Raw genomic sequence first — 23,296 nt, 5'->3', positions numbered from 1 at the left:
AACACCAGAACCGCACAGAACCCGACACAGAACCGTACAGAACCCAACACCAGAACGACACAGAACCCAACACCAGAATCGAACAGAACCCTTCAGAACTAATCACAGCACACAACACCAGAACCACACAGAACCCGACATAGAACCACACAGAACCCGATACAGAAATGCACTGAACCCAACACAGAACAGCACAGAACCTGACACAGAACTGTACAGAACCTGACAGAACCATACAGAACCCTACACCAGAACGACACAGAACCCAACACCAGAATCGAACAGAACCCTTCAGAACTAATCACAGCACACAACACCAGAACCGCACAGAACCCGACACAGAACCGTACAGAACCCAACACCAGAACACGCCGCTCCTCTCCATCACGCCATTCATCATCTCTCTGTGGTCTCGCCGCTCGCCGTCCTCGCTGTTTCCTGTTGTTGTGAAATGTAGGAGAGTGGGCGGGGCCTCGTAAAACCACGAGGAAAGGCGGCGTTGCGTAATAACGTTTAATGTGATGGTTCCATTCGGAATGCATGAAGGGGGTTCTGCGCAGCCTGACATGAGATTGTGGTGCACGTCCACATTTATTAACAGTTACTGTATGCTGCTTGGTTTAGTTTATGCTGATTTATTGTTTTGAACGGGTGTGTGTGTGTGTGTGGGTGTGTGTGTGTGTGAACATCACCAGAACCCAGCATAACACAACGAAGAACCGCAGAACTCAGTCCAGCGGTTCAGATCGACGCTCTGTAGATCTACGCTCTGACTTTACGGCTAAACCTGGCTTTCTTGTCCTTCCTCACGTTCTAGGAGAACTGCTCAGCCAGCCCATCGGTGGCGGAGCTGGCGGGGAAGTTTAAAGGTTCTGCTCTGCCAACGCCCGCTAGAAGAGATGGGGTAAGACACACACACTCATACGGGGCCTTCTGGGGTCTCCAGTGGGGTCTCAATAACACAAAATGATCTTTTCTCACAGTTTCCAAAGAAACCCATGAGACAACCTCCAAACACCTTGAACCTGCAGAAGAAGGACCCGGAGAGTGAGGGTCCACAGGTCAGGGACTTCCGCGTTTCTCCGTTAAATACGGCGCGACTCTGTTTTTTCAGCCTCTGGTCTCCCCCCAGAAGCCCACCGGGGGGATGTCCCCGCAGGCCAAAGGCCGTCTGAAGAACTCGCCGCTCTTCGAGAAGATCCAGGTGCGTTGTTCTCATGCTCTGCGCTGCCGCCCGGTGGCGGCGACGTGTAAGTGCGGGAGCTGCGGTCGCGGCAGGGCGGCGGTTAATGAGGAGGGGGAAGGGCCCAGCCCTGAATATCTCTAAGCCGGGGCTCAGGTTCCTTCTCGCTCGTCCTCTGCTCTCCTCCGCCAGGCATGAACTCGCGGTCGCCCGGGTTTCTGCTGCTGGTCAGAGGGGCTTTCACACGCGACCTTCACCTCTCCAGAGCCGCGCAGGTCTTCATCACGTTCCTCTCCTGCTTCTGCTGTGTGTTGTATTTGTAGTTTTGATCGGTTCGGTATAAGAACAGGCTGCTAATCTCGTCTGGTCCCGTATGAATCTCCGGGAAAAAGGTACTTTATTCATTTTCATACGAATTCTAGATTTTATGGACGCGAGAACCTTTACTGGTCTCACGATTCGATTGCGATTATCAAGGCCTCAATTTTACATTTACATTTACGGCATTTACCAGACGTCCTTATCCAGAGCGACTTACAGTCCCCCCATGGGGACACTCAGGGTTAAGTGTCCTGCTCAGGGACACGATGGTAGTAAGTGGGGTTTGAACCTGGTCTTCTGGTTCGTAGGTGAGTGTGTTACCCGCTAGGCTACTAGCACCCAGTAGTTACAGGGACAGTCCCCCCCTGGGGACACTCAGGGTTAAGTGTCTTGCTCAGGGACACGATGGTAGTAAGTGGGGTTTGAACCTGGTCTTCTGGTTCGTAGGAGAGTGTGTTACCCACTAGGCTACTACCACCACTATTACTGCTTCACGATGCGTCAGTTTCTCTACGTGACTTCACGTTACGTTATAAATACGTTAGTGAGACGAGAGTTCAGGTCTGTGATGTAAAATAAATGCTGCGATTTCTGCCATTATGTTCTGTACCGCGTCCACGTTGGCATGGTGATGCATCGATTATGGGATTCGTTCCCACGCCCCGTAATCTTCACCGTATTTGCTGCCGTACTGTAACTACTGTTGAACGTCCACGTCTGTCTGTCCTCCTGCAGGCGAACCTCGCCCTGTCCCCCACCGTGGCCCCGCCCACCAGCGGCAGCTTCCTGAGCCCCCCGCTCAGCCCCACCCAGAAGCCCAGCGTGGACGAGGTGCCCGTCAGCTTCGAGAAGCCCGTCGAGGGCACCCCGCTGCTCAGCATCAACAAGGTGGGAGTGGCCACGGTCACATGACCACAACAACAATTCCAATATCCAATAAGAAATAGGCGTATTTGGGGCATGAACGTACAGAACTTTATATGGCAACTTGCAGACATGAGTTTGTATGATTCGTAAGACACGCCCCCCGCCTGAGGGATTTACGCCCTAATCCTTTTAACCTAGATCCACCTCACACCCGCGCCGCTTCTACACGCTGCCCCCTGCCTGCCCCGGGGGTCAAAGTTAAGCTGTCCTCAGGTCCGCAGAGGCGTGTCTTCGTGTGACGTGAAGGGGACGGATCAGCCCGGAGTTATAGTTTGTGTAGGGTGGTAGTAGCGGGTACCTCTGAACCAGGAGACCCAGGATCGAACCCCACTTACGACCATGGTGTCCCTGAGCAGGACACTTAACCCTGATGTCTCCAGGGGGGGACAGTCCCTGTGGATAAATGCGGTAAATGTAAATGTCTGTCCTGTCGTCCGTCCCTGTCCGCAGTGTCGGGCGCGGCTCTCCTTCAAGCGGCGGCCGCCGACGCGGCAGCACCGGAAGTCGGGCAGCGACGAGCCCGGGTCGCCGTCGGAGCAGAACGGCGGCAGGAACGACGTGTTCGATGGCGACGCCCCCCCCGCCTCCACCGTGAAAGAGAGCTCACAAGAGGGGCAGGGGGAGGAGAGGGAGGCGGAGAATCCTGAGGCCAAACCCCCCAGGCCGGACGCTGCGCATGGCGAGGACGTTTCCGAGGACAAGCCAGCCACCGAGGAGGCAGGAAGGCCCACAGAGGACACCGCGACAGACGTCCAACAAGGACATCCGCCAGGAGCTGACGGAGCAACGGAGGGAAAAGGGGAGGAGACGACGCCCCCCCCGGAGGAAGAGGAGGAGACCAAAGAGGTATGGAGAGGAGGGCGGAGCAGCACCTGAGTTGTGCAGGGCTGGTGTCTCCAGGACCAGGGTTGGGGACAGTTTAGTTCACACAGTTGCCCCCTACTGGCCACGATTGTATTTTTTCTGGGACAGCGGTGGCCTAGCGGTTAAGGAAGCGGCCCCGTAATCAGAAGGTTGCCGGTTCGAATCCCGATCCGCCAAAGGTACCACTGAGGTGCCACCGAGCAAAGCACTGTCCCCACACACTGCTCCCCGGGCACCTGTCATGGTGCCCACTGCTCACTCAGGGTGATGGCTAAATACAGAGGACACGTGTCACCGTGTCACCATGTGCTGTGCTGCTGCATATCACAATGACAATAACTTCACTTAACATCTTCACATCTCCGTTCTCCAACAGAAGCTGAGTGCTGGACAGTGACGACGGACCACGCCAGGCTGCCAAATGGACCCAGTTTCAGGGGTGTTTAACACATGTGACTGTATGCAGAGCGAGAATGAATTGATTTGAAAATGTGCTGAATTTGATAAAACAACAATAAAAAAAAGCGCTTATTAGCTTGCATTCCTTCAGTTTACAAGTTTTATGATTTTTTTTTTTTTGCGCCGTCAGGGTATTTTGGATGAACACAAGAAGGCGGAGTTTGTGTTGGTGTTACATCATTACTGTAGATTCTTCACTGATTTCTGTTCTGTAAATATGCAACCAAATAAAGAGCTTGTTATATTTTACAACTGTTCTTGCGTGTTTGTGTGGCCACGTCTGGCCATTTACTGCGTGGATCAGACGCATTTAGCTTCTTAACCGCCAGGTTAAACGTGACGTCACGACCCCATCCACGCTGTGAACGTCCTGCGTGGCTGACGTCAGTGCGCATGCGCGGCGCCGCTCCGTCCACCAGAGGGCGCCATCCGGCCGCGCCGAACTCCACCTGCGGGGCGTTAAACCGCGATTACAGCCGCTCTGGAGTAAAGTGCGAGGAAAGTGGAACTTCTTCTCAACAAGCTGCTTCCGGTGGAGAAGATCAGAAACAAGTCACAAAAAGTGACATTATAACCAGGGGACATTTTTATAACCAGGGGACATCATTATAACCAGGTGGCATTAATATGAACAGGGGACATTATAAACAGGGGGACCGAGAATGAATGACGTCTTATAATGAGACACAGACACGCACGCAAACTTCCTGAAATTCTAGCCAGAATTTCACTTTCTTTTTACTGGAGGAGGAGCAGCAGGATCCGGTTCCCGCGGAGATTCCCGACTCACCTGCGGGGAGAAACGAGGGGAGAAGCGGAGAGGAGACATGGACCCAGCTGGAGACGTGGAGTTAACACAGATACACGGAGAGAAGAGAAGCGCCAACAACAACAACACGGACACCGTAGATCAGGCGAGTCTCACACACACATATATATATACATACACATACACTATATTACACACACACACACACACACAGTATACACATACTATACATACACACACATACACATACTACACACACACATACTATACACACACTGTACACATGCTATACACATACACACACACACTATATATATACATACACATACACTATATTACACACACACACACACACACACACAGTATACACATACTATACATACACACACATACACATACTATACACACACTGTACACATGCTATACACATACACACACACACACACACTATACACATACTATACATACATACATACACACACTGTACACATACTATACACATACTATACACACACACACACACACTATATACATACTATACATACATACATACACACACATACACATACTATACACATACACACACACACTATACACATACTATACACACACTATACACATACACACACACACACACACACACACTATATACACACTATACACATATTATACACATACACTTTACACATACTATACACACACACTATAGTCAAAGTCAAAGTCAGCTTTATTGTCTTATTGTCTGTACAGGACATACAGATAATTGAAATTGTGTTACTCTCAGACCCATGGTGCTTACAAGTAACATTAAATACAAACAGTAACATTAAATACAAAGGTATAAAAATAAGCAAATGTATAACATTTTAAAAACACAATATACAAATAAGGGCACATGGTGGAGAGTGCAAAGCACATAAACAATGTGAACAATGTAGTGCAACAGAGCTTGTAAGTGTTAAAGTGACAAAGTGACAAGTGAGGTAGTTGGCAGACCAGAGCTGCACAGAGTGACTGGTGCATGGTCAGTTTGTGTGATTTAGAGTTCAGAAAGTTTGTGGAGCTGAAGAGGGGAGTGAGGGGAGTGGGGGCAGAGCCGGGAGGGAGTTGAGCTTCCTGACAGCCTGATGGGTGAAGCTGTCCTTCAGTCTGCTGGTCCTGGCCTGGAGACTCCGCAGTCTCCTCCCTGATGGCAGCAGACTGAAGAAGGTTTGCATTGGGTGGGTGGGATCAGCTGCTATGCCGAGGGCTTTCTTGGTGAGGTGTGTGCTGTAGATGTCTTGGAGGGAGGGGAGAGGGACACCGATGATTCTCTCAGCTGCTCTGACAAACCACACAGTGATGCAGCTAGACAGGATGCTCCTAGTATACACATATACTATACACACACAGACACTATACACACACAGACACTGGGACAGTGTGCATATTTCATTGGTAATAAAATTGAAAGATTGATTTGAAGTTTTGTTGGTTGTCCAGGCGTCTCCTGGTAACGGCGCCTGCGTGGTGGACGGCGGGACGGAGGACGCGTCCCTGCTCGGCCGCGGCGAGGTGAGTCTCCCGGACTCCACGGACACTGTTCTCTGTTCTCCGCTCTGTCTGATAGCGACGTGTCTATGTGTGTGCGGTTGTTTGTTCACCTTGCCCCGCCCCGCCCGCCAGCCCCGCCCCTGCTGCCTGTAATATTTGCCTTTCCAGGTTATCAGTGAGCCATATTGACCTCGGCCCTCTGAGCAGCAGATTTGGAGCTCGTCTCGGTTCTCCTGTTGAAATCCAGAAGATCCGAGTTCACGTCCCCCCGCTGGAATTTGAATCTGGCCCGTCTGTGTAAAAAGTCGTGGAACCTGATCAGCACGTCGCTGCTGTAGAACCCAGGAGCCTCCGGGCGTGTCCTTGTTCCCAACAGATGTAAAGTTCCATTCTGTTTGGTGAGGAAATAGAAAGCGGCCATGTGTGTGGCGAGGGGACGTGTCCAGGCAGGTTAAATCTGTGAGGGAGCTTCTCTCCCGGTCCTTTTTTCTCGGGTCTGAAAGTGATCTGTGTGTGTTTTTCACAGCAGGACGCCGACGGTGACGGCGTGGAAAGTGATGAAACGTCACGTCTGGATCCTCCCGTGGGACCTGAGGTCACTGCTGCTCGGGCCGTTTTCTGCGGGTTCTGGCCTCTCGCCGTAATATGAAATATGATTTGGTGTTTCAGCACGATTTATGTTTAAATGTAGTCAGTCTGTTCCATCTGAGGTGTGTGTGTGTGTTTCAGTGCAGGAGAAAACTGAATAAAAAAGTGGTGGGCAATCTCAGGCTGTGGATGGTCCTTATTCTGCTCATCATCTTCATCGCCCTGGTGATCATCATCTCCATCCTCACCTGTTCAGGTGTGATGCACTTCTAACTCATGTTCCAACTTGCACACCTTCTCCACATTCCTCACATTCCCCACCTCCTCCACCTTCTCCAGTGTGTAACACACTTGCCTATGAACCAGAAGACCCAGGTTCAAATCCCACTTACTACCATCGTGTCCCTGAGCAGGACACTTAACCCTGAGTGTCTCCAGGGGGGGACTGTCCCTGTAACTACTGACTGTAAGTCGCTCTGGATAAGGGCGTCTGGTAAACGTGGAAATGTATTAAAATCTCCACCTTCTCCACCTTCTCCTCCACCCATTTTCAGCAGCAGATGACAGATTTGTAGAATCGTCTGTACTGTGGGTTTTGCGGCTCCTCCCCTCTTGAGGTCAGGCTGAGTAAATAGAGCAGTCAGGGCGGTTTGGCAAAAAGGTCAAAGTTCGCCTGCCCGTTTCCTAATGCGCCGCTTCCACCGCGTCTTTCCCAACAGCGGCCCGCCAGGAGCCAGAAGACCAGTACGACGTTTCGTCATTCGTACTTCGGCGCCTCTTCAGAGGGAACGTGAGCTCCAACTCCACCGACGCGGCGCTTGAAGATGAGTTCCACGCGCAGGTCAGACTACTAGAAAACCCACCAAAAAAATGAAGTGATTGTCACATGCGATACACAGCAGCACAGCACATGCTGCACACAGTGAAATTTGTCCTCTGCATTTAACCATCACCCTGAGTGAGCAGTGGGCACCATGACAGGCGCCCGGGGAGCAGTGTGTGGGGACGGTGTTTTTGCTTAGTGGCACCTTGGCGGGTCGGGATTCGAACTGGCAACCTTCTGATTACGGGGCCACTTCCTTAACCGCCAGGCCACCACTGCTCCAAAGGACCCCACGTTCTTACACTTCATGCAGCCTGTCGTGGTGTCGTCATGGTGTCCTCATTTTAGGTCACATGATCCATAGTGTTTATATTCTCTGTCTAACTTCTACCATTGTACTTTTAAAAGGTTTTATTAGATTAGAACCAGAGAAAGCAAAATACAGGAAGTAAATAGCATAATGATCACTAATGGGTCAGAGAGAAGAGCAGATCCCGGAATTCCAGGCTGGAAGTGTCCCTCCAACTCCCTCTGTCCTCTGTGTCCACAGCTCAACCACGTCTTCCAGTCCTCCGCTGCCCTCGGGCGCTACTTTAACCAGTCCAGAACGGCATCACGGTAAAGTCACGTTCGTGCGCTTCGAGGCTCTTATGACACGTGGCGAGTAAATGTCCCCGGTTGCAGGAAAGGGGACGTTGTCCAGTTTTGCCTGCACTTCCACATGCCCGTCGACTCGGCGCGGCTGGTGAACTTCACCCTCAGCCTGGAGATGGTCTCCAACGTCCTGCTGCAGCATCTCTACGACCGGGGGTTCGAGGAAGCAGACCGGCTAAAGCTGGACCCCGCCTCGCTCTCCATGGAGGGTGAGACCAAGTTTAAATACATTTCACATCGACTGATGCAGCGGTTCAGACAAGCCAAGACCCCAAAAACCCCCAAATTCCTGTCCGCACTCACGTAAAAAAATAAAGTGATTAATTACTAACTTTAATTTGCAAAAAATAAACCTTGGTTGTAGGTTTTAGTTCTAATTCCTCTTGTTTTACGCTGTAGGTCACATACAAATATGATTCTGATGACCTCAGCGCAGATGAAACTGTGCTCTCTAGCGCCCCTGATTCAGTTACGTCCAGACTTATTAAAGCACTTTAAAGTGACGTGATTGACATTGTGAGACACAAGCACACGGTGACACGGTGAAACGTGTCCTCTGTGTTTAACCATCACCCTGGGTGACAGTGGGCACCATGACAGGCGCCCGGGGAGCAGTGTGTGGGCACGGGACCTTCATCAAGGGGACCTCAGTGGCACCTTGGCAGGTCGGGATTCGAACCCACAACGATTACGGGTCCGTTTCCTCACCCGCTTGGTCACCTCTGGAAGCCCCAGTGCATCATGTGCAGGGTTCTGGTCCTGGTCGCTCGTGCATTTCTGTTGCCCTCTTGTTGTGCAGAGGGCGGAAGCGGCTGCAGATTCTGATTTCCCGGATGGACACTGGGGAGCTACAGCTCCGCCCCGCGGTGCCGCCCAGAAGATTCCAGCCGCGATCCCATCAGCCAACAGGGACCCACAACATGCTGATGGTCCCAGAGCCAGAATCCCCGATCACCATCGTAGAGACATTACTAGTAGATATGAAACAGCTGTCACGCTTCAGGAGGTCCAGTTTCACTGTTGACTTATGAGATAAATTTCTTATATTGGGATCTTTTTTTTATTATAAACGTGCATGTATATATATATATATATATATATATGTGTGTGTGTGTGTGTGTGTGTGTGTGTGTGTGTGTGTGTAAAATCTCATGCCATGATTGTTTTTTTAATAATAATAATGTAATCATGTTTCTGTGACTATTTTTTTTGACACTTTATTCCTTCTCTAACATATTTCAGAGTTTGATTGTATTTTTTGGTGATGTTCACCTGGTTTAGTCCACCAACCTCGTGCCCAGCGCCTGGTGAACCTGTCAGTCCTTCCGATCCTTTAATGGGATCTTGGTGATGCCCGAGCCTGGAGAACCTGGCCAATCAGAACTTTCGTACACACGCACGTCCCCTGTGAGACCCCTGCGTCCCCTCTGCGGCGCCTCGCTTTGTTTGCTGCAACATTTATTGTCCTCCAGCGCGGACAAGTTTGAACGTGAAGTGATTGTCACCGTGAAACGCTGCGGCACAGCACACGGTGACACGGTGACACGTGTCCTACGTGCAGCAGAGATGTCAGTGGCACAGTTCATGTTGAAATGATGTCCCTGGTTGTAATTTAAGAGCGATTCGTCCTCCAGAAGCGATGCTGGCGTGAGGACCGCTGCTAATCGCCATCTTGGCGCGTCCCCTGGCCGCTGGTCTCTATTCCGGGCTTCGCTCTGGCGGACGGTTAATCTCATGATGGCAGATTTGCTAATAGTAGAGAGTTGATCTTCGATTGGAACTCTGGAGGTGAGAGGGTGAGGGCGCTGGTCACCAACACGTTCATATTCCAGGAAGGTGAAGGTTAGAAAGAAACATGGACACGGAACTATAACCTCAACTGGAAACATCACACTGTGGTCCAGCTGAAATGGAAACGTCCTCAATTTTCTGAAATATGTCCAATTAGGAGCTCGGTAGACTGCTGGGCCAGAAATGTCCGCAAGCTCCTCCCCCCGCCAAGCGGGTGAGGATGAGTGTGAGGAAGGTGTTGTGTAAGGAACAGGCTGCTAATCCTCAGGTGGGGGTTGCCGGGCGGAGCTCCGTGGTTGGGGACTCTCCTGTCTTCTTCTCAGAAGAGTCCCGGCGTTATCTCATTAAGGGGTTATCGTCCCTTTTAGGCGCCGAACGACTTAAGGGCTTTAGGGTGCTGTGGCTGGGATTTGTGAGATCAGTGGCACAGGAGTGAGCATCACAAGTCCTGACCGAGGTCCAAACCAGAAGACCAGCAGACACACAAATACAATAGATCTACAGAAGAAGAGCTTTCTTCCAGCAGTCAGGGGACATAATGGGCGCTCATGGCTCCAACCTGGACGACATCCTGGCTGAAGACATGCACCACTGGTACAACAAGTTCATGAAGGGCTCTCCGTCTGGGGTCATCACGCTCTTTGAGCTGAAGAACATGCTGGAGATGCAGGGCATGACCGAGGAGGCCAGCAGCTACGTGGACCAGGTCTTCTTCACTTTCGACATGGATGGGGTAAGACTTTTGTCTTCTGTGAGACTGGGTTCCAGGCATGTTGGGATCTAGGGTTTACCCTCTCTAAATTCAGAGATACAAGCACATGATCTATCGTCTGGTCAGGTCATAAAATGTAGATCTTTTCTTGCTGCCCAGGATGGTTATATAGACTTTGTGGAGTACATTGCAGCCGTCAGTCTGCTGCTCAAAGGAGAAATAAACCAGAAACTGAAATGGTACTTCAAGCTCTTTGACCAGGATGGAAACGGAAAAATTGACCGGGATGAAATGGAGACAATATTTAAGGTGGGTCCTTCTCAGACATCCTGAAAATAGCATAGCTGATGAGGAACTGCTGACGTAAGAGGAGTTCCTCCTGACCTGAATCACATCTACTGCACTTGAAGGTAATGGTTCTTCATTTTCAGGCAATACAAGACATCACCCGTAAATATGACATCCCCCCGGAGGACATTGTGGAGCTCATTTACACTCGGATCGACATCAACGGGGAGGGTGAGACTCAAGATGATGCTTTCAGATCTACAGAAGCTGACTTTGGTTCTGCTTTCTGAGGAATGACCTTCCAGTTTCTTCTTCTCTGTCTCAGGTGAGCTGACCCTGGAAGAGTTCATCACTGGTGCTAAAGGCCATCCAGACATCATGGAGATGCTCACCAAAATGATGGATCTCACCCATGTCCTGGAAATCATTGTCAACGGTCAGAAGAAGAACATCTCGAATTAGAAAGCCTCTGCTGAAAATGTAAATCTCAGGCCACGGAGGGTCTGGACTGGACTGGACTGAATGTTCATGTTTGAAGGTGGTGCATCACGCCACCACTGCTGCTCCGCCTGGCCACGCCTCCACGTCTGCACCCACTCCTTTCTGTGCTGTCAAACAGAAGAAGATGCAACTTCACCATCCTTTCCACCATTTCTCATGTTACTCTCACCAAGAGAAGTAGAAGAGAAGAAACTGACACCCATCAAAATGCCACTGAACTCAGCAGAAAGGTCAGGGTGCAGAAGGTCAGGGGTCAGACGTATTTTGACACGAGACCACGGGTAATAAACGATGGAGAGGAACTGATCTTCCCAGACAGAACCACAGCACACCGGGCCGGTTCTAGAAGGAGAACCAACGGAGCACCAGGAAAAGACCCATGATGTACGCGTAGATACCGTGACAGCTGCAGGATAATAGAACCGTCTCTTCATCGCTCTGTTTGCATTTTGTTTTCTTAAAACACTATTTTTATGCAGTAAATAGTGTTTAAAGAATTATTTGTGTTGCCTTATTAATAAACACAACTTTGCTATCAAACTAAAGAGAATGCTTCCCTCGCTATTTTAATCCCAAAATGCGCGGTTAAGGAGGCGGCCCCGTAATCAGAAGGTTGCCGGTTCAAATCCCGATCTGCCATGGTGCCACTGAGGTGCCACTGAGCAAAGTCACCGTCCCCACACACTGCTCCCCGGGCGCCTGTCATGGTGCCCACCGCTCACTCAGGGTGATGGTTAAATGCAGAGGACAAATTTCACTGTGTGCACCGTGTGCTGTGTATCACATCACTTCACGTCTTCAGTTTTTTCAGTGGACGCGGTTATTTATCCCACCGGCCCGGTTGGTCCCATTAAACCAAGTATTCGACTAATTTCCCTCTTAAAGGGCCGGTGGGGTTAAAAAAACAGACAGCGATCTGTTTAAATGGAGCTCATCACCAATGACATAAACCCAGGAAGCAGGCGAGGGAACAGCAGCAACACCATCTCCATCACACCATTTCACACGGACGTGTAGATTTCAGGCCAGAATGGAACACGTCGTGATTTCACAGCGGGAGAATTCATCTTTAGTCTTGTGCTTCTTCTTCTGTGAACATTTTCACCCATCATCTCCTATCTGGGCTCCTAAACAGATGTTCTAAAGTGGTCCGTCCCGCGTGCGTTTTAATCCAGAATCTGATCATTCAGAACTGCATGGCTGCAAGACGCCATCCTGTGGTGGGAAACGGAAGTAACTGGAGTCAGAAGAAGCGTTGGGAAGGAGTGATACAGAGAAGGACCCCCTTCCAGGGTAGAGTGATACAGAGAGGGACCCCCTTCCAGGGTAGAGTGAGCCTGCAAATGGTGTCAGTGCAGGGTTGGATATGATATAATGAGTCCTACAGTTGTAGGGTTGGAGAAGTCCAGGATGTAGTCAGTGTCATGGTCTAGATTACGTGTCCATAATGATGTTACTGGTCCATTTGAAGATCCCTGAAACTGTAGTTGTAATGGTGGTGGTGGCTGTGGTGACCCTCTGGTTCGTTTCATGGTATGTCCTCGTTTAGCAGTTGTCAGGAACCAGGATGTATCTGCTGGTCTTTTCACTGGAGTCTGCCAGTAGTCTGGACGCTTGATTTCGTGTCTCGGAGAAAAACAAACAGAAGCAGCGGCAGACGGTGGCATCGTACGACGATACTGAAATATGTGGTAATAGATAGGGACTGTGTGATAAAATGGACTTAATAATTGACACTGTGTCAAAGTGAAATGAATGTCTGGGACTGAGTTTGAGTCCCGGTTCAGTGTCCTTCTCACAGACACGGTGGTGGCGAGTGGGGTTCGAACCTGGGACTTTGTGCACATGTGTTACCCACCAGGCCACCACCAGCCCTGTGGCCTGCTGAGCTGAGCATCTCATTGGCTGCCGGCCGTCCGCCCTAAAAGCCGCGGTCGCTGCCAGAACAGGGAGACACGACCTGGACACCTGCAGCTCCTGTCTGGTGTCCGCTGCAGGTTAGACCTCGGTCACCCCAACATGCCATCAGCGTGCATGCGGGTCATGCGGGTTCTGATTCGTGAATCTCGCGACTGTAAGTCCCGGGTGACTCGTACACTGGAGGTTCCCAACCTTCAGAACCTTCCAGAACCTTCAGCCAGGAGACATGGCATCTCACTAAAGAAGCTCTCGTCGGAGCCGCGTGGACTCGAGTAACCCGTCCCCACGAGGACACGGTTACATTTCGGAGACGCTTGCCTCACCGCCTGATGGTGGCGGGTCATCGTCCTCCAATAAGCCTGTTGGCCTTGACCCGTCTGGTGACCTTCAGCAAACAAGCGGCGCAGAGTCAAATCACACCACCGGTTGCACAAGCCGATTGGCCAAGCGCGCGGCCGGGTATAAAGGCGGGGCGCCGGGGACGAGGCGGCCGCCTGCCGCACCACCAGCAGCACCATGCAGCCCGCCGACGCCAAGCTGAGCAGGACGTCCCTGCTCCTGTCCCTCAAGCGCTACAGCGCCGCCGTGCACGACATGGAGCAGACGGTGCTGATCCCCAGCCTGCTGCGCGAGGTGCCCTCCGACGAGGCCGCCGACCGCGCCGAGGACCTGTACGAGTCCTACCTGGCGCTGAAGGCCGTCAGGAACACGGTGGAGAGCGGCCTGGTCGCCGCGGACGACGGCAAGGCGCTGCGCCGCCACCTGGAGCCCCTGCTGGACGCCGACCCCGAGGTCCTCTTCCACTTCCACCTGCGAGGGCTCTTCTCCATCATGGCCAACCTGACCCAGAGGAGCCAGACCCTCACCGCCAAGTACATGGACCTCATCGGCATCAGCAGCTGAAGGGGCGCGGCTGCGGAGCCACGGAAACCAACCAGACCACGCGGCAAAAAATAAACCACCTGAATGTTCATTTCAAATAAAGCAAATAATAAAGTGAAATAAAGTGAAGTGGTTGTCATTGTGAGACGCTGCAGCACAGCACACGGTGAAACGTGTCTTCTGTATTTAACCGTCACCCTTGGTGAGCGGTGGGCACCATGACAGGCGCCCGGGGAGCAGTGTGTGGGGACGGTGGCACCTGAGTGGCACCTCGGTGGTTCGGGATTCGCACCCACAGCCTTCCGATTACGGAGTCGCTTCCGTAACCGCCAGGCCACCACGGCCAAAACTCCTGCATTCACACGGGCAATTATTACATGAAATACGGTAAAAACGGGCACAAAACATCACCAAAGACAAAACGTGGGCCAAAAACATAATTTATTAAATCAGAAAACCGCGGACGTCATCTTAACGGATCGGGTGGAAATCCTCCACAACTTCGGCAAACGTCTTCTTCTCTGAAAACACAAAACGTGGAATTTCTCAGAGACCAGCGGAATAAAGGAGGAAATATGAACGTTCCAGGCACCTTTCTGCTGGAACTCCTCCGGGTGCCGGCTGACGTACGCGTTCATGTCTCGGTCCAGCCTGGCGTACGTGTAGTTCTCGTATTTGGTGAGGTGGTAGCCGAGAAACCAGCCGACGGTGGTGAACAGCACGTGGCGGTGGAGACCTGCAGGACACCGGGACCAAAATGTCAAAATTACCGGGAGCCCACCAAACATCACAGATATTTCAAAGTTGGAGGTCACATGATGTATAGATATAATAATATAGAATAATGACAAAAGGCGGAAGATAAACTAGACCCCCAAGTCTGAACGCGGTGGTGAGATGGTGGTGAACCTCAGGAACCTTTCAGCTTTTATTAAAAAAAAGCTGAATAATTCACCGTATTATCTGGCTCCCACAGGCCTGGACGTGTGTGAAGTTTAACCCTCAGCCGAAAGGCGCGGTTTTCAGGTCAATTTATCTGCGGCAGCGATTATAAAAGTAAATCGACAGAAACGCATGTAAATCCCCCCGGAATGATAGTAGCTCCCGGTCCCCGGTCCCGGGGGACAGCCCGGTAAACCCGGCAGGAGGAGAGACGGGTCCCCGGGGGACAGCCCGGTACACCCCGCAGGAGGAGAGACGGGTCCCCGGGGGACAGCCCGGTAAACCCGGCAGGAGGAGAGACGGGTCCCCGGGGGACAGCCCGGTACACCCCGCAGGAGGAGAGACGGGTCCCCGGGGGACAGCCCGGTACACCCCGCAGGAGGAGAGACGGGTCCCCGGGGGACAGCCCGGTACACCCCGCAGGAGGAGAGACGGTAAACCCCGCAGGAAGAGAGACGGGTCCCCGGTCCCGGGGAACAGCCCGGTAAGGACGGACGGACGGCCGGCATGACACACACCCGCCCGCAGCGCAGGCTTCCTGGCCAGCGAGTTGTGCAGCATGGAGGTGAGGAGCCCGCAGAAGCCGAGCCACAGCGACGAGCGGTTGACGACGCCGGGCGGCGGGAGCGCCTTGGCCTCTTCGGGAAGGAGAACCATCTTCTCTCCGCTCACCTCGCACCGGGAACCAAGGACACCGAGCAGCGCAGCTCGGCCAGCGATCCGGCCGGAAACTGAGACCCGCCGCGTCAAAGGTTCCGCACACTAAATTAAAAAATGCCGAGTCGTTACGTGCTTTCCGGTTATTCGGTTCTCTGTTATTGGACCGTGTTCTGTTTGGAGAACTGTACGTTGACTTATTGGCAGGACATTTTGTACATTAAAGTAATTTTGTCGTATGTTACAAAAATAAAAAACGACGAATTTGTGTAGATGTTTGTATTAAAATATATACCAGCCTTATACCAGCATTCGAAAAGTATGAAACACACGTCTCAGACCACATATTAATGTAATATTAATATCGATAAAGCGTGTACGTGGTACTACATTTCCCGGCGTCCTCTGCGCTCTCGGCCGCCGTAGTCGGTCGGAGGAATGACGTCACCGTGAAAACGGTGGGAACTCAGGCGGCGATCATTGTGCAACACGGCCGCGGAGCTGCGCCGAGGTTCGGGGCCGGAGGCTCTGGATGTGGACCCAGTAGGCTCCAGTGCTCGCCGGGCCCGGGGCCCACGCTGCTGCCGGTGAGTGTGCGCTGTTGCCGGGCTGCAGCCCCGCCGCTTCTGGCTCGGTCCGCGACCGTCATTCATCATCCGCGGCTGCGCCCTAAAACCCCCGCCGGGTTCATTTTGTACATGTTTACAGCGGGTTTGTGCTTTACGAACTATTGTAGCTGAGAGTAGGAGGGCTGGTCAGTTTTATTACGCTTTAATACAACATGTTTAAAACTCCCCTCACTCTCATGATGCTCTGCCTGCCTGCAGGCTGGCTGTGTGTGTGTATATGTGTGTGTCCTGTCTACATACCTGAGTTAGTTGTGTGTGTGTGTGTGTGTGTGTGTCCTGTCTGCAGGCCTGAGTTAGTTGTGTGTGTATATGTGTGTGTCCTGTCTACATACCTGAGTTAGTTGTGTGTGTGTGTGTGTGTGTGTGTGTCCTGTCTGCAGGCCTGAGTTAGTTGTGTGTGTGTGTGTGTCCTGTCTGCAGGCCTGAGTTAGTTGTGTGTGTGTGTGTCCTGTCTGCAGGCCTGAGTTAGTTGTGTGTGTGTGTCCTGTCTGCAGGCCTGAGTTAGTTGTGTGTGTGTGTTCTGTCTACAGGCCTGAGTTAGTTGTGTGTGTGTGTGTCCTGTCTGCAGGCCTGAGTTAGTTGTGTGTGTGTGTCCTGTCTGCAGGCCTGAGTTAGTTGTGTGTGTGTGTTCTGTCTACAGGCCTGAGTTAGTTGTGTGTGTGTGTGTCCTGTCTGCAGGCCTGAGTTAGTTGTGTGTGTGTGTCCTGTCTGCAGGCCTGAGTTAGTTGTGTGTGTGTGTCCTGTCTGCAGGCCTGAGTTAGTTGTGTGTGTGGTCCTGTCTGCAGGCCTGAGTTAGTGTGTGTGTGTGTTCTGTCTACAGGCCTGAGTTAGTTGTGTGTGTGTGTGTCCTGTCTGCAGGCCTGAGTTAGTTTGTGTGTGTTGTCCTGTCTGCAGGCCTGAGTTAGTTGTGTGTGTGTGTTCTGTCTACAGGCCTGAGTTAGTTGTGTGTGTGTGTGTCCTGTCTGCAGGCCTGAGTTAGTTGTGTGTGTGTGTCCTGTCTGCAGGCCTGAGTTAGTTGTGTGTGTGTGTGTCCTGTCTGCAGGCCTGAGTTAGTTGTGTGTGTGTGTCCTGTCTGCAGGCCTGAGTTAGTTGTGTGTGTGTGTTCTGTCTACAGGCCTGAGTTAGTTGTGTGTGTGTGTGTGTTTGTGTGTCCTGTCTGCAGGCCTGAGTTAGTTGTGTGTGTGACATTTGTGTGTCTGTGTGTATATATGTGTGTGTGTGTGTGTGCAGGCTGTGTGTGTGTGTGTGTGTGATATTTGTCTGCCTGCAGGCTCCGCTTTATGTCCCCTCGTTGCTTTATAGCGCTCCTCTCACCATCAACCTTGGCAACGGCCGCATTAAAACACACGCGCAGGCGGCTTCGCCATAGCAACGTCTCGGACCCTGTGGGGACGGAAGACACTGAGTGTGTTTTTTGGGAAAGAGCACAATAGTCCTCTTGATGTGATTTCATAATAAAGGGTTCCATTAAAAACTGTGGCGATAGAATGTCCCCTGTGGGACGGGGGGACGGGGTCATGTCTGCCAGAGACCAGCAGTTTGCTGTATTTCCTCAGTAGAACGTAATCTTGCTCTCGATGTTTAATCGTTGTTCTTCACGTTTTCTCGTGTTCTAGTCGAGGATGAGTATGGAGGATTATGACTACCTGTTTAAAATCGTGCTGATCGGAAATGCCGGCGTGGGGAAGACCTGCCTGGTCCGACGCTTCACCCAGGTCAGCATGCGCACGCCTCGTAAAGGTCACGAACTTCGCCCTTTCCGTCCCTGTCAGGTCGCTCGAGTCGCACCTGAAAGATGCTCAGCGTGCGAAAGGTTCCTAACGTTCTTTCTCGTCCTCTTTCTGCCAGGGACTCTTCCCGCCTGGGCAGGGGGCGACCATCGGGGTGGACTTCATGATCAAAACGGTGGAAATCCGAGGGGTGAAGGTGAAGGTTGGTACCACCATCCGTCTCTCCCCGTTAGAACCCGCAGCAACAGACGTCCCCAAAAGAAGGTGGTGTCTCTTCTTCCAATTATATATATAGGAATATTGGAGATTGTCCAGCTGGGGACATAACGAAGAGAATACATATTTCTGTATGAGGAGGGCAGGAGGCCACGCCCATGTCACATGATGCGCCAGGCCAGGCCAGTTGGGATATTTAGATTATGGACGTCAATTAAGAACCAGCAGCTGCGTTGCTGTAATGCATCGTGATTGGCTGCCGAGTTTTTTATTCCCGCAATGTAAACTGGACTCGATGCTTGCTGGCGATCGCTAATTGTTGTCATGTGACGATTTTGTGGTGACAGCTGCAGATCTGGGACACGGCCGGCCAGGAGCGCTTCCGCTCCATAACCCAGAGCTACTACCGCAGCGCCAACGCCCTCATCCTCACCTACGACATCACCTGCGAGGACTCCTTCCGCTGCCTGCCCGAGTGGCTGCGCGAGATCGAGCAGTACGCCAACAGCCAAGTGGTCACCATCCTCGTCGGTGTGTCCACATCTCGTAACATCACGTCCTCCCATATGTGTGATGTTGGAAATCGATGCGCCGCTATCAAGGAATTAGAATTTATAAAAATAGAGTAATATAGTTTATTTAGTGGATATTATGGGTGTTCGAAAATATCGATACATCAATATATCGATTTTTTTTTTTTGTGCTGATACAGGGACATCACATATCGATATTTTTGTATAGAAATTGATTCCACCGGGTGGAGCTGTCGAGCGTCTTCTTTAGTGAGGCGAATCAGCGTGCGACTACAACCTCCACTCCTGTAGATGGCGCCGTACTGCTGCTACTTCCAATTACAGGACAGACCGATCACCGCATCTTGTATTTCAGCTCAGTTTTTACATTTTCAGTAAACTAGAATATCGCGAGATCCCTGCTGATAGACACCCTGTTAATCCGCTGCCAGATAATGTTTACTTATTACAACCATTTTTTACTAAATTCAGAGAACCAGTTACATTTACAGCATTTACGAGGCGCTCTTCTCCAGAGCATCTTACAATCAGTAGTTACAGGGACAGTCCCCCCCTGGAGACACTTAAGTGTTAAGTGTCCTGCTCAGGGACACTTTTTTTATTGTCACTTGTGATACACAGCAGTATAGCATACGGTGCACACAGTGAAATTTGTCCTCTGCATTTAACCATCACCCTGAGTGAGCAGTGGGCAGCCATGACAGGTGCCTGGAGAGCAGTGTGTGGGGACGGGACCTTCATCAAGGGGACCTCAGTGGCATCTTGGCAGATCGGGATTCGAACCGGCAACCTTCTGATTACGGGGCCGCTCCGCGAGTGTGTTACCCCCTAGGCTACTACCACCCTCCATACTATTTATTTACCCGCTAGGTTATTACCACCCTCCATACTACCTAGTTACTCGCTAGGCTACTACCACCCTCCATACTACCTAGTTACCCGCTAGGCTACTACCACCCTCCATACTATCTAGTTACCCGCTAGGCTACTATCACCCTCCATATTACCTAGTTACCTGCTAGGCTACTACCATCCTCCATACTATCTAGTTACCCTCTAGGCTACTACCACCCTCCATACTATCTAGTTACCCGCTAGGCTACTACCACCCTCCATACTCCCTAGTTACCCGCTAGGCTACTACCACCCTCCATACTATCTAGTTACCTGCTAGGCTACTACCACCCTCCATACTATCTAGTTACTTGCTAGGCTACTACCACCCTCCATACTACCTAGTTACTCGCTAGGCTACTACCAGCCTCCATACTATCTAGTTACTCGCTAGGCTACTACCACCCTCCATACTATCTAGTTACTCGCTAGGCTACTACCACCCACCATACTATCTAGTTACTTGCTAGGCTACTACCACCCTCCATACTACCTAGTTACTCGCTAGGCTACTACCAGCCTCCATACTATCTAGTTACTCGCTAGGCTACTACCACCCTCCATACTATCTAGTTACCCGCTAGGCTACTATCAGCCATTCAAATTAATGTCTGGTTTTAAATTGGTCTGAGAGGTTGAACAGTTTAAAGAACATTAAAACTGGAAAATCCTCTCGTAAGATCATTGAACTAATTGCAGCCCTCAGGCTCATGTTAGAGGTCGTTCCGCGCTCGCGTTTTATGTAAGCGGTATCGACGTTCCTTATAGATTTTTATCCACTTTCTGCCAGGGCCTGTTTGGAGGTGGCCAGTCGCATGTTCTGGTTGCAGGGTGCTGTTCTTACAGAACCCTCTGCATCTGGATCTATGGAGGGAGACGATTGTAACGCCTTCAGAACCTCCGTGGCCTCCTCTCTCCAGTTCCCTGCGGCGGTGATGACCGTTGGCTGGATCTCCTCGGGCTTTTTGCACACTGCAGCAGTTTTTTTTTCTTGTTACGATGATTTTACCCTTTAGCTTTATAAGCTGTCCAGTGCCTGAAGCACGATGGCACCACTTTCTTGGAAGAGACTCGCTCCTTCTGTGCCAGGACTTCTGTTGCCAAAGATTGCACACAGCATTAAGGCCAAAGGTTTTATGGCGCCAACTGTATGTCGGATTTAGAAACGATTCCGGGCAGCTTTGTGGATCTATATTATTACACACGTATACCCACCTTCCATCTGAAACAACACGTTCATCGAGTGGTTCTAAATCTCAAGTATCTAAGGGTGGTTTTATCTGCAGACGTTTGCTTGTAGAAGATCATTCATTCGTTTACAGAGTTGGGGGAGACCGACACCCAGTTCTTCTAGAACATGTCTACATAACAACATGAACATTTCCATTGAGGAGAAGTAGAAATGGGTTAACGGTGTTCAGTGAAGGGGCTGTGGTGGCTGTAATCAGAAGCCACACGCTGCTCCCCGGGCGACCTGTCATGGTGCCCACTGTCACCAAGGGTGACGGTTAAATACAGAGGACACGTTCTACATCACATCTGTGCTCTTCAGTTACTCTGACAACCATAATACGGCTTTTAAAGTATTTTATTTATGCCGAATACTCGGCATAAACAGGGTTTACAGGTAGAAATGACACCCCAGTAATAAGATTTAAGTGAAATAAATAGAATAAATATCAAGTCCTCGCGGACTCACCAGCTCCGTGTCCTCCGCAGGAAATAAGATCGACCTGGCCGAGAAGCGCGAGGTGGTGCGGCAGCGGGCCGAGGACTTCGCCGAGAGCCAGAGCATGCTCTACCTGGAGACCTCGGCCAAGGAGTCGGACAACGTGGAGAAGCTCTTCCTGGACCTGGCCTGCGAGCTGATCCGCGAGGCCAAGCAGAACACGCTGGACAACAGCGACGCCGCGGCCGTGCCCGGCGAGGGCAAGAGCATCAGCTACCTGACCTGCTGCAGCCTCAACTGAGCCGTGGCGGGCGGACCAGCGTCGCTGCTCCGCTTTTTAATTGTGTTGCCCCCCCCCCCACCCCAGCCTGTTACTGAGGGGTTCGGTTCCTGAGCTTCTAGAACCTTCTTAGGTCCATCCCAGAGGAAAGAACGAAGTGTTGGAAAAGCCATGCTGCTGCCACTAGGGGGCGGTGACGGGTCTCCTTCGTCTGGAGAAAGGGACGAAACCCCAGCCTTGCTGCATCACCACGAAGCCACCGCTTTTATTCGTTTAACGCCAACATTAGCGCACCATCGCTGACGCCAGCATTATTCTCCGTCATTTCAGACAGGCGTGCAGGGGCCTGTCCTCCAGTATTACCCATGTTCCTGCGTAGCGATGAACCCGCATGACCCCGTTTCTGGTCACGCGTGGCCCGGGCCTCGACGTGTTTCTTCCTGCCGTTGCACCACTGGAACTGTGAGCACGTTCCTCCATCACACCTGCTGCTAACCGCGTTTTCGTGCCTCGCCAGCGTGAAAACGACTCCAGAGTTCTATTATCTTTCTCCTTTTCCAGGGTGACGCTCGCAGTTTTACCGCCATGAACGGCATCCGGCCGCCATCGTGTGCTTCGTAGCCGATTTCTTGCCAGCAGTTGTCTCGTTCACACTTTTTATGTGACATTTTAACGCCTTTTATAGTTGCCCGCCGTGGTCCACGTGTTTTCCTGTGACTCTGTTTTCACCGGGAAACTGGAGCCTTTTATAGTTTTGGCCAGATGCAGAATGTCACTTTATTTCGTACATCCATGTTTCGCCATATTGTAACCGTGTATAACACTATTGAGTATATCGCTGTGATTCTGTCACTCTTTTGATGTTAAAGGGCCCTATTTTTAACGTTGCATTAAGCTTTTTATTATTCTCTTCTAACATAGTTTTTATCAGCAGTAATTTAATTAACGTATCTGATGTTTTGTGATTAAGAGATGCTCTCTTTTAAATGCAATACTCGTGAGTGGTTACAGTAAATGTGAACATTTTGACTTTCTTTTTTTTATTTGTATGATGGAGGCTGGAAGACAACGGGAGAAAGGACTCTAGTAAACACTACATATGAAAAACGGATAAAGTTATAGGCTGTTTAATCATAAATTCATTTTTTAAAATATGTACTAGTTAACCTCAAAGCTCCCTAAATAAAATATTGACAACATGTATGTGGTTCATTCTTCATCTATAGTAACTGGGATCTTTTTTTTACGCTTAGTTCACACCAATATGAACCATTTTTTTAAATGATATATAATTCATTAATTCTGCTATATAATCAGAGTCCTTTTATGTATGTATATTGCCTTTGTTCCGAAGCCAGACTCTTAAGCCTTCAGCCTTCAATAATGAGACTCAAATGCAAATTAAACATCATTGTATTACTTACTTTAAGCGAGCGTTGTGATATTTATTTGCATTTTGTGTGTTTTTCTTAAGAGGAAACTCCTGTCTGTTGGGTTTTACTGTTATTTACTTGGCCAGTATAGTAATGGT

The 23,296-nt window shown here is 50.8% G+C and overlaps 6 protein-coding genes across 11 annotated transcripts in view; 5 read left to right on the top strand and 1 right to left on the bottom strand.

Annotated features, from left to right (window-relative positions):
• The window catches only part of LOC114802652 (capZ-interacting protein-like), a 9,132-nt gene extending 5,129 nt beyond the window's left edge, over positions 1 to 4,003 (top strand). Inside the window, exons 2-7 of one of the 2 annotated variants that reach the window (XM_029001783.1) lie at positions 818 to 904; positions 984 to 1,061; positions 1,133 to 1,204; positions 2,240 to 2,392; positions 2,882 to 3,277; positions 3,672 to 4,003. In XM_029001783.1, the coding sequence (XP_028857616.1) occupies positions 818 to 904; positions 984 to 1,061; positions 1,133 to 1,204; positions 2,240 to 2,392; positions 2,882 to 3,277; positions 3,672 to 3,692 (807 nt within the window). In that variant the 3' untranslated portion in view covers positions 3,693 to 4,003. Of the gene's footprint in view, positions 1 to 817; positions 905 to 983; positions 1,062 to 1,132; positions 1,205 to 1,254; positions 1,459 to 2,239; positions 2,393 to 2,881; positions 3,278 to 3,671 lie in introns of those variants that run through there. The other variant, XM_029001785.1, reaches the window with a different exon arrangement.
• A 203-nt stretch (positions 4,004 to 4,206) lies between these two features.
• On the top strand, positions 4,207 to 9,235 carry c15h3orf52 (chromosome 15 C3orf52 homolog). Of its 5 annotated transcripts, XM_029000623.1 has the most exons (9): positions 4,210 to 4,370; positions 4,502 to 4,668; positions 6,006 to 6,077; positions 6,583 to 6,696; positions 6,786 to 6,900; positions 7,364 to 7,485; positions 8,018 to 8,085; positions 8,152 to 8,330; positions 8,921 to 9,199. In XM_029000623.1, exons 2-9 carry the CDS (start codon positions 4,582 to 4,584, stop codon positions 8,944 to 8,946), a joined length of 783 nt encoding a protein of 260 aa, XP_028856456.1. In that variant the 5' UTR covers positions 4,210 to 4,370; positions 4,502 to 4,581; the 3' UTR covers positions 8,947 to 9,199. The 5 variants fall into 5 exon arrangements, with proteins under 5 accessions (XP_028856457.1, XP_028856456.1, XP_028856455.1 ...); XM_029000624.1 differs by having other exon boundaries at positions 4,207 to 4,668; positions 6,586 to 6,696; positions 8,921 to 9,217; XM_029000622.1 differs by having other exon boundaries at positions 4,210 to 4,668; positions 8,921 to 9,198.
• A 603-nt stretch (positions 9,236 to 9,838) lies between these two features.
• LOC114802026 (guanylyl cyclase-activating protein 1-like) lies at positions 9,839 to 11,958 on the top strand. The gene is made up of 4 exons (XM_029000627.1): positions 9,839 to 10,645; positions 10,784 to 10,933; positions 11,056 to 11,143; positions 11,238 to 11,958. The coding sequence occupies exons 1-4, from the start codon at positions 10,451 to 10,453 to the stop codon at positions 11,372 to 11,374; spliced, it is 570 nt and encodes a 189-aa protein (XP_028856460.1). The 5' UTR covers positions 9,839 to 10,450; the 3' UTR covers positions 11,375 to 11,958.
• A 1,869-nt stretch (positions 11,959 to 13,827) lies between these two features.
• Positions 13,828 to 14,344, top strand: LOC114801935 (mid1-interacting protein 1-B-like). The gene has a single exon (XM_029000446.1). It carries the CDS (start codon positions 13,850 to 13,852, stop codon positions 14,234 to 14,236), a length of 387 nt encoding a protein of 128 aa, XP_028856279.1. The 5' UTR covers positions 13,828 to 13,849; the 3' UTR covers positions 14,237 to 14,344.
• Positions 14,345 to 14,640: 296 nt separating this feature from the next.
• Positions 14,641 to 15,893, bottom strand: LOC114801936 (NADH dehydrogenase [ubiquinone] 1 subunit C2-like). Its single transcript, XM_029000447.1, has 3 exons — positions 15,676 to 15,893; positions 14,808 to 14,951; positions 14,641 to 14,736 (listed from the first exon to the last, which is right to left on the bottom strand). Exons 1-3 carry the CDS (start codon positions 15,812 to 15,814, stop codon positions 14,687 to 14,689), a joined length of 333 nt encoding a protein of 110 aa, XP_028856280.1. The 5' UTR covers positions 15,815 to 15,893; the 3' UTR covers positions 14,641 to 14,686.
• Positions 15,894 to 16,242: 349 nt separating this feature from the next.
• LOC114801934 (ras-related protein Rab-30) lies at positions 16,243 to 23,194 on the top strand. The gene is made up of 5 exons (XM_029000445.1): positions 16,243 to 16,401; positions 18,060 to 18,158; positions 18,292 to 18,375; positions 18,737 to 18,920; positions 21,536 to 23,194. The coding sequence occupies exons 2-5, from the start codon at positions 18,066 to 18,068 to the stop codon at positions 21,784 to 21,786; spliced, it is 612 nt and encodes a 203-aa protein (XP_028856278.1). The 5' UTR covers positions 16,243 to 16,401; positions 18,060 to 18,065; the 3' UTR covers positions 21,787 to 23,194.
• The last annotated feature ends 102 nt before the right edge of the window (positions 23,195 to 23,296 follow it).

Source organism: Denticeps clupeoides, chromosome 13 (genome assembly GCF_900700375.1).
Source record: "Denticeps clupeoides chromosome 13, fDenClu1.1, whole genome shotgun sequence".
NCBI lineage: Eukaryota > Metazoa > Chordata > Actinopteri > Clupeiformes > Denticipitidae > Denticeps > Denticeps clupeoides.
This window is presented reverse-complemented; position numbering and strand designations above follow the sequence as displayed.